Below are 11,558 nucleotides of genomic sequence, written 5' to 3'. Positions count from 1 at the left end.
AAGTTAGTAGAACTCTCACTCCTTTAGGAGATTGAGGAGAGTGGACGTAGGGAAGGAAGTGCCGAACCACTATAAAATCCGAGTTTGAATTCTTTAACTCTATATCTTTATTTTTTATTATATTGCGCTTGAATTTGTTATGTTGAAAAAGTTTTTGAAAAACCCAATTCACCCCCCCCCCCCCCCCCCCCCCCCTTGGGTGTTTTTCTTATTTAAGCACAACTTTTATTTTCTCAGACATGTTACGGGCAAAAGCCTAAACCCTAGACCCTCTAAGATCCAACTAGATCCATCTTCCTTTTTAAATCATTCCTTAGCTTGCTTAATGCTCACATGTGACTCAAGAAAAAGATAAAAAAAATTAGCTAACATTTTGGGAGGTCAATTCCTCCTAAGAAGATATTAATTTTATATCTTATTCCATCAAAATAAAGACTTAAATATAGATAATTCTAAAATTAAAATCCCTTAATAATAAAGAACAAACTAGCAAATAAATAAAATCAATGACTTACACAATCTTGCATCTTTGACAACAAAAATAATAACTTCAAAACAAAAGGCAACATTCAAACAAAACAAACAACGCTTGATTTTCTTGCATATAACTTGGCTTCCACATGTATGACTTAGCAAGCACATACAACAAAACTTCTCAAATCTCAATTGATTTTCTTCAAGCTTTGATATATAATTTTCTTAGGTAGTAATGCTGTCACGACAATGTCTAACATGTCCTCAATTGAGATTAAGTTTGAGTATACATTCCCCATTAGTATGTGAAAGATTTCAAGGGGAATAGGAAGAAGAATGACAATTAAATTTAAAGGAGAGTGTACTTCTAAATCAAACCTAAGTTATCATGTTTGCAACTTCCACCATTTTGTTGATCAAAGAAAAACAAACATATATTTTTTAGTTGCATGGAAAGAAGTGTAACTACTAATTCTCAGAGCGCTTTATTTATTGATGTCGCTATCCATTGTGATTGGTTGCTGTTGTTGTTGTTTTTTTCTTTTTCTTTTTGCCTTTTTTCTTTGGGACAGTTTTAACTTATATACCATTTGGACATACAATTTTGAATACCGATAACATAATTTTTTTGATGACATATATACTTGTCAATAATATTAACATAATTTTTCAGAAGATATTCATACTTGTCAACAATGATAAAAAATGAACAAAATGATCCCATCATCAAACCTCAATAGGGAATTTTTGTTTAAGTTTTGTTTTTTCCCTGAGATATGTTATTGTTACTAATTAAATAATATATTTTTTTGTGGATTTATTTTTCCTCCATTTTTGGAATATTTTGCATTACTAACTAAAGTTTTTGTTTGAATATACTTCTTGTTTTTTTGCTTTCCAAAGTGGAAAGTAATAAAATTTCTATATAAAATTCATAGAATCTTGTACAAAAAGTATATACTCGATTTTGAATATACTTTATGTTTTTTTTAAAAAATAAAAAATAATATTATTTTTAATATAAAATACAAGAACTTTTAAAGGCTTACATTAAAATTGTGATGGTTTTTAAAAACTAATTTTAAAAAATTGAGATATTAAAATTTTTTTACTAACTCAAATTTTAAAATTTTTAAAAATAAATTTTAAAGACATAAGATAAGTTTATATTTTTTATATAAGAGTTTTGACCTTTTTATATAGAAGTTTTCTATATTTGAAAGTAAAAAATAGAAAGTGTATCCAAATATTTATGTAAAAATTAATTTTAAAAATTTTAAAACTTGAGAAAGTAAAACTTTTTAATACCTCAATTTCTTAAAATGGTTTTCAAAATCATTAGATTTTTAATAGGAAATTTTGAAAGTTTTTATATTTATATAAAAGTTATTATTATTTAAAAAACAAAAAATAAGAAATCTTTCCAATCACACTAAATTATACATTTATATTTTTCTCTTTGACCTCTAATTTGAAACTTGAGAAGCCAAAAGTGGAGTGAAATAGAAAGCAAAAAAACCAAAAACATATTTCAGAATTAAACTGAGTGTATCATATTTTTGCAATCAACTTGGTAGTTTTGTAGAGCATAGATTTGATTGATATGAAAGTGTAGGATTATTTTATTTTAGAGGATATAATAGATATCAAAATATGAGTATGGAAATGGTTTTAAAATTTATATTTTCTCATCATAATTGGATTTGGAACTTTAAGTAAACATGCATGTTAAAAAATAAAAATAAAAATAAAATTTAAGAGAGAAGTATATGGCAGAACTAGAGATTACCCTTGTACTAAGATTAAGCTTGGAAAAAAAAACTTGAAACAATAATCTCAATAAATTTCATAAATATTAATTAGCCAAAAAAAGAAAAAAAAAAGAAGAAAAGAAAAAAAAAAGTCTTGGAAAAAAGGAATATTAAAACCATTGGTATCGAGTTATGAACATCCAGGGCCTACCTCACATCCACAACAAACACCCAAACATTTGTCATTCCTTCAAATCCTGCAAATGAATAACAACTAATTATATAATGAATTGAGAATAATACACATTCCAATCATATTTGGTTTGATTTTAATTGGAATCATACCTTAGCCCCTTGTTCTTATATTGCTTGGAAATTGGGAAGGAAAGTATTTAGAGTAGCTTCATCCTCCCATTCTAACTCATTCCACCACGCTTCCTTTCCTTCAATCATAACTCTACGTTCCCTGGCACTGTTGGAGTTGAGTGGCAGCTTCTTCAGCTCCGGACAGCCGCGTACTGTAATTCTCTCCAGGTAAAGAAAGGGCGGGGGATTCCAGTACACACTCTTCAGTTGTGGTAGAAAAAATAATTGTACTTGTATGAGATTTGTGAATGGGCTCAGATTTCCTCCATCCTCTTCACCTTTTCCTATCACTTCTTCCATTCGACAACAATGTACTATACGAAGATATTTGAGGTTTGGGGCAAAAATAAGCCATGTCAGATTCTTCAACATCCGGCATCCAAAGATGATCACAGTCTCAAGGCCATTGAAGCATTTGACCTTTGGGTTAAGATTGCTATAATCCACTGTTTCCTTTCCTTTCTCAGCCCAATCAAACTTAATCAAAGTATCACAATCGTCCATCCAAAACGAATTGAGATGCTTTATATCTTCAAGAGATGATACATTAAGTGAGATTGAACCTTTGAAAACCCTGAGGCAGATTCCATGAGTGCAACTCCGTAACTTTCTGGAACTTAAAAATCTCTCGAACACACAGGCACTTACTATGGTGATACGTAAATCGATCAAGTATTTTAAACTCTCCAATTCCTCTACCAATGACTCATTACCATCTGGTTCAAATCCACAATCGTGCAAGTTGATTGTTTGCAGCATTGAAAGACTTGATATTAGTCCTCGTGGAATTGAAGACAGTTTAGATGTATGGGCCAACTCCAATCTCTTCAATTTTACGAGATTCTTCATCTCAATGGGCAACCTCTTTATCGCTGTCTTAGATAAATCAAGATATTGCAATGAAACCGAATTAGAAATATCTGGTGGTAAGTCAATTATACTGGTGCCATTTAAGCTCAACACTCTTAGATTGGGCATAAATTGAAAAAAACCATTGCTTATCACATTCAAAGGCCAATTCATATCCAAAAGAAGTGTCGAGAGATTGGGGCATGTGGGTGATCCTATTAACTCCTCAATTTGGTTGTGCATCAGTGAAATCCTTTCTGCCGTCGTCCATTTGACAAACTCAGGGGCTTGGGTTAAATCGGCCCTTGTTTGTACCAAAAACTTGCCCTTCATCTCCCCCATTTCACCAGTTATCCACAAGGCCATATCACGTATCACATCATGCAATTTTACAGAATTAGTATCTAAAGGTTCCTCAAGTAGACATGCATGAATGAGGGTACTGATAATGTTGAATCCCTGATTTTTGGCTCCATCCATGTCATCATATTCATCTAAAAATCCTTCACAAATCCATTTCCATATCAAAGCTTCTTTATCTATGGAAAAATCTTCTGGGAATAAAGAACAATATAAGAAGCAAGATTGAACTATTTTGCTGGGCAAATTATCATAGCTGTATTTCAAACGTGGGTACACTGGGTCCCCCATACCTGGAAATTTTGATGCAGATGTTTGTAGTACTCTAATTGCATGCTTCCAATCTTGGGGTGTCACTTTAGAAGCCATAGCTCGCCCTATGGTAATTATCACCAGTGGCAAACCGCAACACTCTCGTGCAACAATTTCAGCTAGCTCAGGGATTTCTGGATCAGAATTAAGGGTGTCCTCTCCCACATATTGTTGAAACAAATCCCACGAATCCTTCCATGCTAAAGATTTTACTTCGATTTTCTTTTGAGCTCCCATTTGGCCGCACAAGTCCAGAGATCGAGTGGTGAATATTAACTTGGACTTATTTTGTTGGTGGGGAGGTGGAATTCCCACTTCTAACAGATTCATTTGCTCCCACAGGTCATCCAACAACATCACAAACCTCTTTTCGTTCAAGGCTTTCCAGATGTCTTTGGCTTTCAAATGGCGGCTTTTGCTTTTCCATTTATCATCACAGAATCCCACCTTCTCCCAAATCTCGTTCTGAACCTCGTCTAGATTCGGAGTTTTGGAAACCACTACCCAAATTACGACATCAAAATTGTGGGATGTTTTAAGGAAATGATTGTTGATTTGGGTCAAGAGGGTGGTCTTCCCAACGCCCCCCAACCCATATAAGCCGATCATCCCCACATGTTCTTCTCCGAGACACCTCCGAACTCTGTCAAATGTTGATTCCAATCCCACAGTGGTTCCGATTGGTATTTCCTCCACAGCAGCTGGAGGTACAATATCAGCCACCACCTCAAAACGACCGTCGCTCATTAGGGCAGCCACTTGTTGTAGCTTCCTGACCACTTTCTTTCCCAACGTGTAGCTGGAGATGCAATGCTTGGGATAGCAGCTACCACAAAATCGTTTCTCCTCGATGTTCTCTGCACCATCTCCAATCAGTTGAGTGACTTCAGTTTCCATAGCTTCCACCCTGGAAAGCCAGCCTTGCACTTGATCCAGACGCTTCATTTGTTGCCTCTCAGCCACATCCACCTTCCTCTTCACATCGTTCCTCAACTCCCTTAACTTTTGAAGCTCTGTTCTCAAAGTAACCCGATTTTCTTGAAGCTTGCATATGTAATTTGCTCGAGCAGCAGTGCAATCACAGCAGCGGCCAGCGATGTCCTCGGTGGAAATGGAGACTGAGCAAACGTTTCCCATTGATGTATGAGAAATTCTAAGGAGCAGATCAGAAAGAAGAAAGACAAATTGGAAGGAGAAAAGGAATGACTTGTGTCTGCAGATATTGGGAAAGTAAGGAGAAGAAGAGAGGGAAGGGGAAGGATCAGAAAGCGGTCAACGGGAATGCACCAAGTTGAGAGTGAATTATTAAAGTTATAGTTTTGTTTAAGGGTACATGGGACCTTAGCAAACCTTAGTTGTCATTTTTAATTATTTAAGTGAAACTTGTAAGTTTTCTTTTTTAAATAGTTAATTTTTTAATTGGCTAAATTATTTACCACCTTGATTATCATAGATTTACGATGCATATGGGTAGACTCGGTAAAGAAGTTCACAGTTTATGATATAATTACCAAATTAGTGGAGAAGTTCAGATGAGAGTGTTTACGTGGTTAAGATTTCCTATCGGGTCTGCTTTAATTTCATACCTTTATTTATTTTTTATAACTATAAAATTGGTAATAAATTACTTAATTCAAGTATTAAATAAAAAGAAGCTATTATTTACTTTATTTTTAATCATGATTTTTAATTATTTCTTTTGGAAAAAAATCTTACATGGGTAAGATGTTACACCCTTAGTTTAAAGGAAAAAAGATAAATAAAAATTGTCACGAGTAAAAATGTTTTGCATTTGTAATTTAGTACCTAGTCCAATTTGGAAATTTTAAAATAAAAATATAAGATGGATGTATACATACATAATCACATAAAAGCTAAAAAGAAAATAATAGAAAAAATAAAAAAAGGTAAATTATTACTATTACACCTTGATGGCCAAATCGAAAATTTCTTGATAATGCACCAAATTATTTATGGGAAATATTTGGTATCTTTGTTGTACTAAGCTTATGATGTGGTATAGTAATGCTTGCCGATCTGGTATAAGAATTTATTTATATTATGTCATCTTATTGAGAATTAATTAATTGAAAATAAATAAAATGATAAGTTATATTTATTAAAAATTTAAATTCATTTTCTATTAACTTAAAATTTTTATTAATTATTTTCAATTTCAATATAACTTTTTTTTTCTTCCATATTTAAATTTTGAGATGACAAAATATAAATTGAAATATATATTATATGAACATGGTAAAAAATTGAATTCTTTGCTATTAGTAACACAAGTATTACTAAGTAGAATATATCATGACTAATTTTTAATTAAATAAGTAAGTATATAAAATATAAGAATTATAATAGGTATATTCTATATTTAAAAACACTTTTTTAAAATTTCTAAATTTTAAGAAAGTAGAAAAATTTTCACTTCCTCAAAATTTTAAAATTAGAACCTAATGCAAACTTTTGATTTTATATTAGGCCTGACAAGGAGTACTGTGGAGCCGCAGTGGTGGAGAAGAGTGAAGGTCATGGAATGGGAAAAGCAAAAAAGGCACAGAGAGACTTCGGAGAAGTTAGGGAAGGTGACAGGCTGGAAGGGCCTGGGGGGCCAATATTGAAAAAATATCGGGAAGCGTGGAGGATCCAACTGGCAGTCGGCATTAGGACATTGAGGTTGTATCAAGTGCCACATCAGCTGCCATTGCCAATCCACACACTACTCGTGACTTTGACTTGTCACTTGTGAGTTGGGATAATGAATCTCCATTTTTGCATTTGAGAGTCCAGCTGGATGACAGCCAACCCACCACGTCTATTCACTTCTTTATTTTGCATTTGACGGTCCAGCTGGATGACACCCCCTACCACCTCTATTCACTTCTTTATTGCCCACTACCCCCGGGCAAGCAAAGATTTTTTAGTAAAATAGTTTAAAAAGACCATTCCTAAAATATTATAGTGATAAAAATAATTTTAAATTTATTGTAATTTTTGTTAAATAAAAAAAAAATTATTTCTTTTTTAGACCGTCTCTTTAAAAAGATGATCATTTCATTTTAAAAAGATAATAATAAAAAAAAATTATTTTCAAAAGGTGATTTATAAAATCTCTTTTTAAAAAAATAAGAGAAAAAAATCATCTCTTCAAGATTTCTTAAAAAAAATTAATTAGAGAAACAATTTCTTCATTGATTAAAAAATACATATATATGGAGAAATCATCTCTCTTCAAGGCGATTTCTAATATATATATATATATATATATAAAACCAAGAAAGCATGTGAAGTGAATTCAGTAATGTTTTGAATAAAATTGGAACTTAATTAAATAACTTGATTAATTAACAGTTTTTATTTCATTTTTATGGTATCAATTACCAACTAATTTAATGATAATTCACATTTGATCCTAACATCTTGATTTGGATTTTCTAAAAATTGCAAATATACCATTAAATTGTTTAGCTTAAAAAGGAATTTATGATATGAAGTCTTCAATTTAGATATCAATTTTTCTTAGACATATCATAAGGTTTGGATATAAAAGCTAATTACTAATACATCCATTCTTAATAGTTTTCAAATTCCTAATTTTTTTTAATATGACTTGAAGTCGGAATTACTGATTTCAACTTAGTGCACTACATATTCTAAAATAATTAGCTTGAGGTAAAAAAAATTTCATAAAAGAATTAAACTATTTGGGTTTCAAGAAAATAATGTTAATTGCATTTATTTATTTTATATTATATTATTGTTGCCCTCCATGCATTGTTGTAACTAATAAGATTAGTTATGCAACTACCATACATTAACTAAATGATTAATTCATTTCCAACTCTAATTTATTTACAAAATAGCTTGCAATCAATTTTATTTATTTATGATTAGTTAGAGAAATTGTGAGATTAAAATAATATTAACAAGGACTATTTGGCCATATGAAAGAAGACAAGATGTTATTACAAAATTCTTATTCTATTATTACAATTGTTTCATCTAATAAATAAGTATATCATGAAAAGGCATAAGGGAGAGTGACTTCATTCAATTATTTGACCTGAATGGATTGTGTGACTCAGCCCTTGTATATTCAATGAATCAATGAATAAACTAAGTGGAAATAACAAACATTGATAGAAACGATAATTGTCATTTATGATAAGTTAGAGAAGTTGTGGAATTAAAATAATAGTTAGAGAAGTTGGCCATATAAAAGAAGAAAAGATGCCATCAAATTCATTTTTTACTGTTATAAGCTTTATGTAAGTAGACCATGATAGAAGATAAGAGAGACTTCACTTAATTCAACAATTTAGACAATATGGTTTCGATTACTCCGCTCTTGTATATTTAATGAATAAATTATGATAAATAGCGTGGGAATGATCAAAGTTGATGGTAAGTTATCAAATTTTTTTAATTTTATTTTTTAAATCATGTTTCTCCGGTGTTACCAAGACGTAGTATAAGTTTGTTTTTTCTTCTTATTTTTATCGTCGTTGTCTTAGTGGTTCAGTTAAAATACTACTTAGTCTTATTCATTTATCATACATCTTGGCATCTTCCTAACACTTCCTTTCTATTTTATTTTTAATATGATCTACAAAAGTTTTTTATAGAAGGATTTGTGACTAAAATATTATAGGCACCATAATTGACCTTAATTTTCAAATATTTCTTACCTTCGGTTGCATGCTTTAACTTTTAATATATTTTAAAGGCATATAATTTTAAAATATTTTGGATGAACATGTAAAAAATTTACAAAATATCAATATTCAAATTTTATAAAATTATTACAAATATTATACAAAAATTTGAAAAAAAAAATTATGGGATAAAAGTTGATTAAAAAATTACAAAAATGTTAGACAAAATTCTAAAAAATAATAAACTAATTAATAATACATATATTGAAGTGATTCTTTTAAATAAATAAAAAAATCCTTATACATATGAGAACAAATATACTTATATATAAAGATAGTAAAGTACCATACAACTAAAGGATTCTTTTCAAAACTTCATTTGTTGGGAGAATTCAAGACTTAATTTATTGGGAAAATAACTTGCAACCATTTCTTATTGTTGATGATTTGGTAGAGTACGTAGTTGAAATGATTCTTTTCAAAACTTAATTTATCAGGAAAATAGCTGGCAACCATTTGTTATTAGGTAGAGTAGTTGTGGTATTAAAATAATAATAATGATGAGGATGATTATTTGACCACATGCAAAAATACAAGATATTGTTGCAAAGAATCTTTTTAGAATTATATATAGCTTTATCATTTAATTAAAAAAAGGTATATATATCATCGTAAGAGGAGAGAGTTGGACTTTGTCCTATTATTTATTTGGTCAATATGGATTATGTGACTCAACTCTTGTGTATTCGATGAATAAATTAGGTGGAAATGATAAAAAGAATAATAATAATGATAATAGACAAATATTTGATGCCTCCACTATAATATATATAGAATATACAATTATTTAATTTTTTTCTTCCTGTTTTTATTTCTGAATTATGTTTCATCATTTGACAATATCAACCTGATTTCCTTCTAATTTTATCACTATTATTTCTGAAATTCAAATAAAATGCAACTTAAGTGAGAATCTTATTAATTTATCAAACATTTTCAATAAATAACACTCTATATAGATACTTTTTCCAAACATATAAGAAACTTATTAATTTATTGTATATATTTTTGTATTCAAACACTAATTAATTAGTTAATTATTAAGTACTAATAATTTGAATTCATTTCTTATTTTTATTTTTAGAGATAGAAATTAATAGTCACTTTCATAGAAAATATAGTAACTCATACTTACATTATGTTTTTTAAATTTACCTTTGAATTTTTAAAATTTTGAAATAATTTTTAAAATCAATATAAGAGTTTGAGTCTATTTGACAATGCTTTTTGAAAAACATTGTCAACCTAAAAAAGTGTTTTTTTAAAAAATATTAAGTGTTTAATAAAACTTAAGAAATACTTTTAAATTTTAAAAGAAATTACTTTATAGTATTGAAAAATTGCTTGTAGTGTTTTTTGCGGAAACATTTATAGGTAATTCTTTTAAAAACACTTTCATTAAAGACATTTCAAATTGAAACATTATTTTCTATTTTTTAAACTAAAAATCATATCCAACTTATTCTTACAACATAATAGTTTGAAATAACGACCAATTGACTCAAACTCTATTCCACATGCACAATTACAAGACACTTGTCATGCATATAAAGCCATGCATCTCCTTCGTTTTGTCCATGCGTGGGGATTACAAGAATGGATAGAGGAGCAACAAAGGGAGTTTGGGCCCTTCTTCCTGTAAACGTAAAAGCAATTAACCAAAAATGAAGAATACACATTCCAAGCATCAAATAGGCATGAAAATTGAAGGCTAGAAATCATTCCTTAGCTCCTTATTCTTATGTTGCTTTGGAAAATATTTTCAATTAAGGATGAAAATATTAAAAATGTACAAAATATTAATAGTCTGATTTTACCAATATTTAGAATTACCATGTAAAAGTTTTCAAATATTTAACATTTTAAAATCAATATAGGAATTAATATCATTTTCTACTTTTAAAAATAAAAATCATATCAAAATGATACTTAGATCACAACAATTTTAAACAACCCTATATAGATTTAGTACTTTATTACACATAATGCAATTACAAGACACTTGTCATAAACATCTCATAACACCATACATTTCCTTTGTTTTGTCCCTCCACGGGGATTTCAAGGGTGGAGAGAGAATCAACCCACAAATGAACAATACACATTCCAACTATCAAATAGACATGAAAATAGAAGACTGGAAATCATTCTTAAGCTCCTTATTCTTATGTTGCTTTGAAACGGGGCAAAAAGGCATTTAGAGTAGCTTTGTCCTCCTGTTCTAACTTACTTAGCCACTCTTCCTCTCCTTGAACTACTTTACAATCCTCTACATTGTTTGAGTTGAACGAGAACTTTTTTTTGGTAAGCTCTAATTCTTTGTGAGCTGATAAAGGGTAGTGTATGCCAATACGTAAATAAGGGAAAATGAGATTTGAAGTGTGGTAGAGTTTCTAAGGGGGCTCAACTATCCAATCTTAACTTGAAAGATTATTTTCTCAGCTTGTTGCATGCATGGATTATAGAATCAGTTTCTAAGACTTCATTAATTTTATTGGGCTATATGTTATTGTGATGGGCCCCTCTAAATGACCCATGTAGGTTCTTCCATGGGCGATAATAAAAATATGGGGAAACAAAACATGCATGACCATTTAGAGCCATGGTGAATTAATCTTGGACGATGGTACTAAATGTAAAAGCTTAATTTGATTTGCATCAAAATCAGCCCTATATAAACATATGTTGATTTGGTACTAAATGTAAAACCTTAGTCATACCTTAT

General features: G+C 30.1%; 1 protein-coding gene across 1 annotated transcript; it reads right to left on the bottom strand.

Moving 5' to 3' along the window:
* Positions 1 to 2,379: 2,379 nt before the first annotated feature.
* On the bottom strand, positions 2,380 to 5,380 carry LOC117922705 (probable disease resistance protein At5g63020). The gene is made up of 2 exons (XM_034840891.1): positions 2,571 to 5,380; positions 2,380 to 2,482 (listed from the first exon to the last, which is right to left on the bottom strand). Exon 1 carries the CDS (start codon positions 5,247 to 5,249, stop codon positions 2,586 to 2,588), a length of 2,664 nt encoding a protein of 887 aa, XP_034696782.1. The 5' UTR covers positions 5,250 to 5,380; the 3' UTR covers positions 2,380 to 2,482; positions 2,571 to 2,585.
* Between the last annotated feature and the right edge of the window lie 6,178 nt (positions 5,381 to 11,558).

Source organism: Vitis riparia, chromosome 9, assembly GCF_004353265.1.
Source record: "Vitis riparia cultivar Riparia Gloire de Montpellier isolate 1030 chromosome 9, EGFV_Vit.rip_1.0, whole genome shotgun sequence".
Classification (NCBI taxonomy): Eukaryota; Viridiplantae; Streptophyta; class Magnoliopsida; order Vitales; family Vitaceae; genus Vitis; species Vitis riparia.
Note: the sequence above shows the minus strand (reverse complement) of the source record. Positions and strands in the feature narration are given on the sequence as shown.

Excerpts from the sequence above, each read along its gene's own strand:
- LOC117922705 (XM_034840891.1), bottom strand. The coding sequence starts at position 5,249 with ATGGGAAACGTTTGCTCAGTCTCCATTTCCACCGAGGACATCGCTGGC.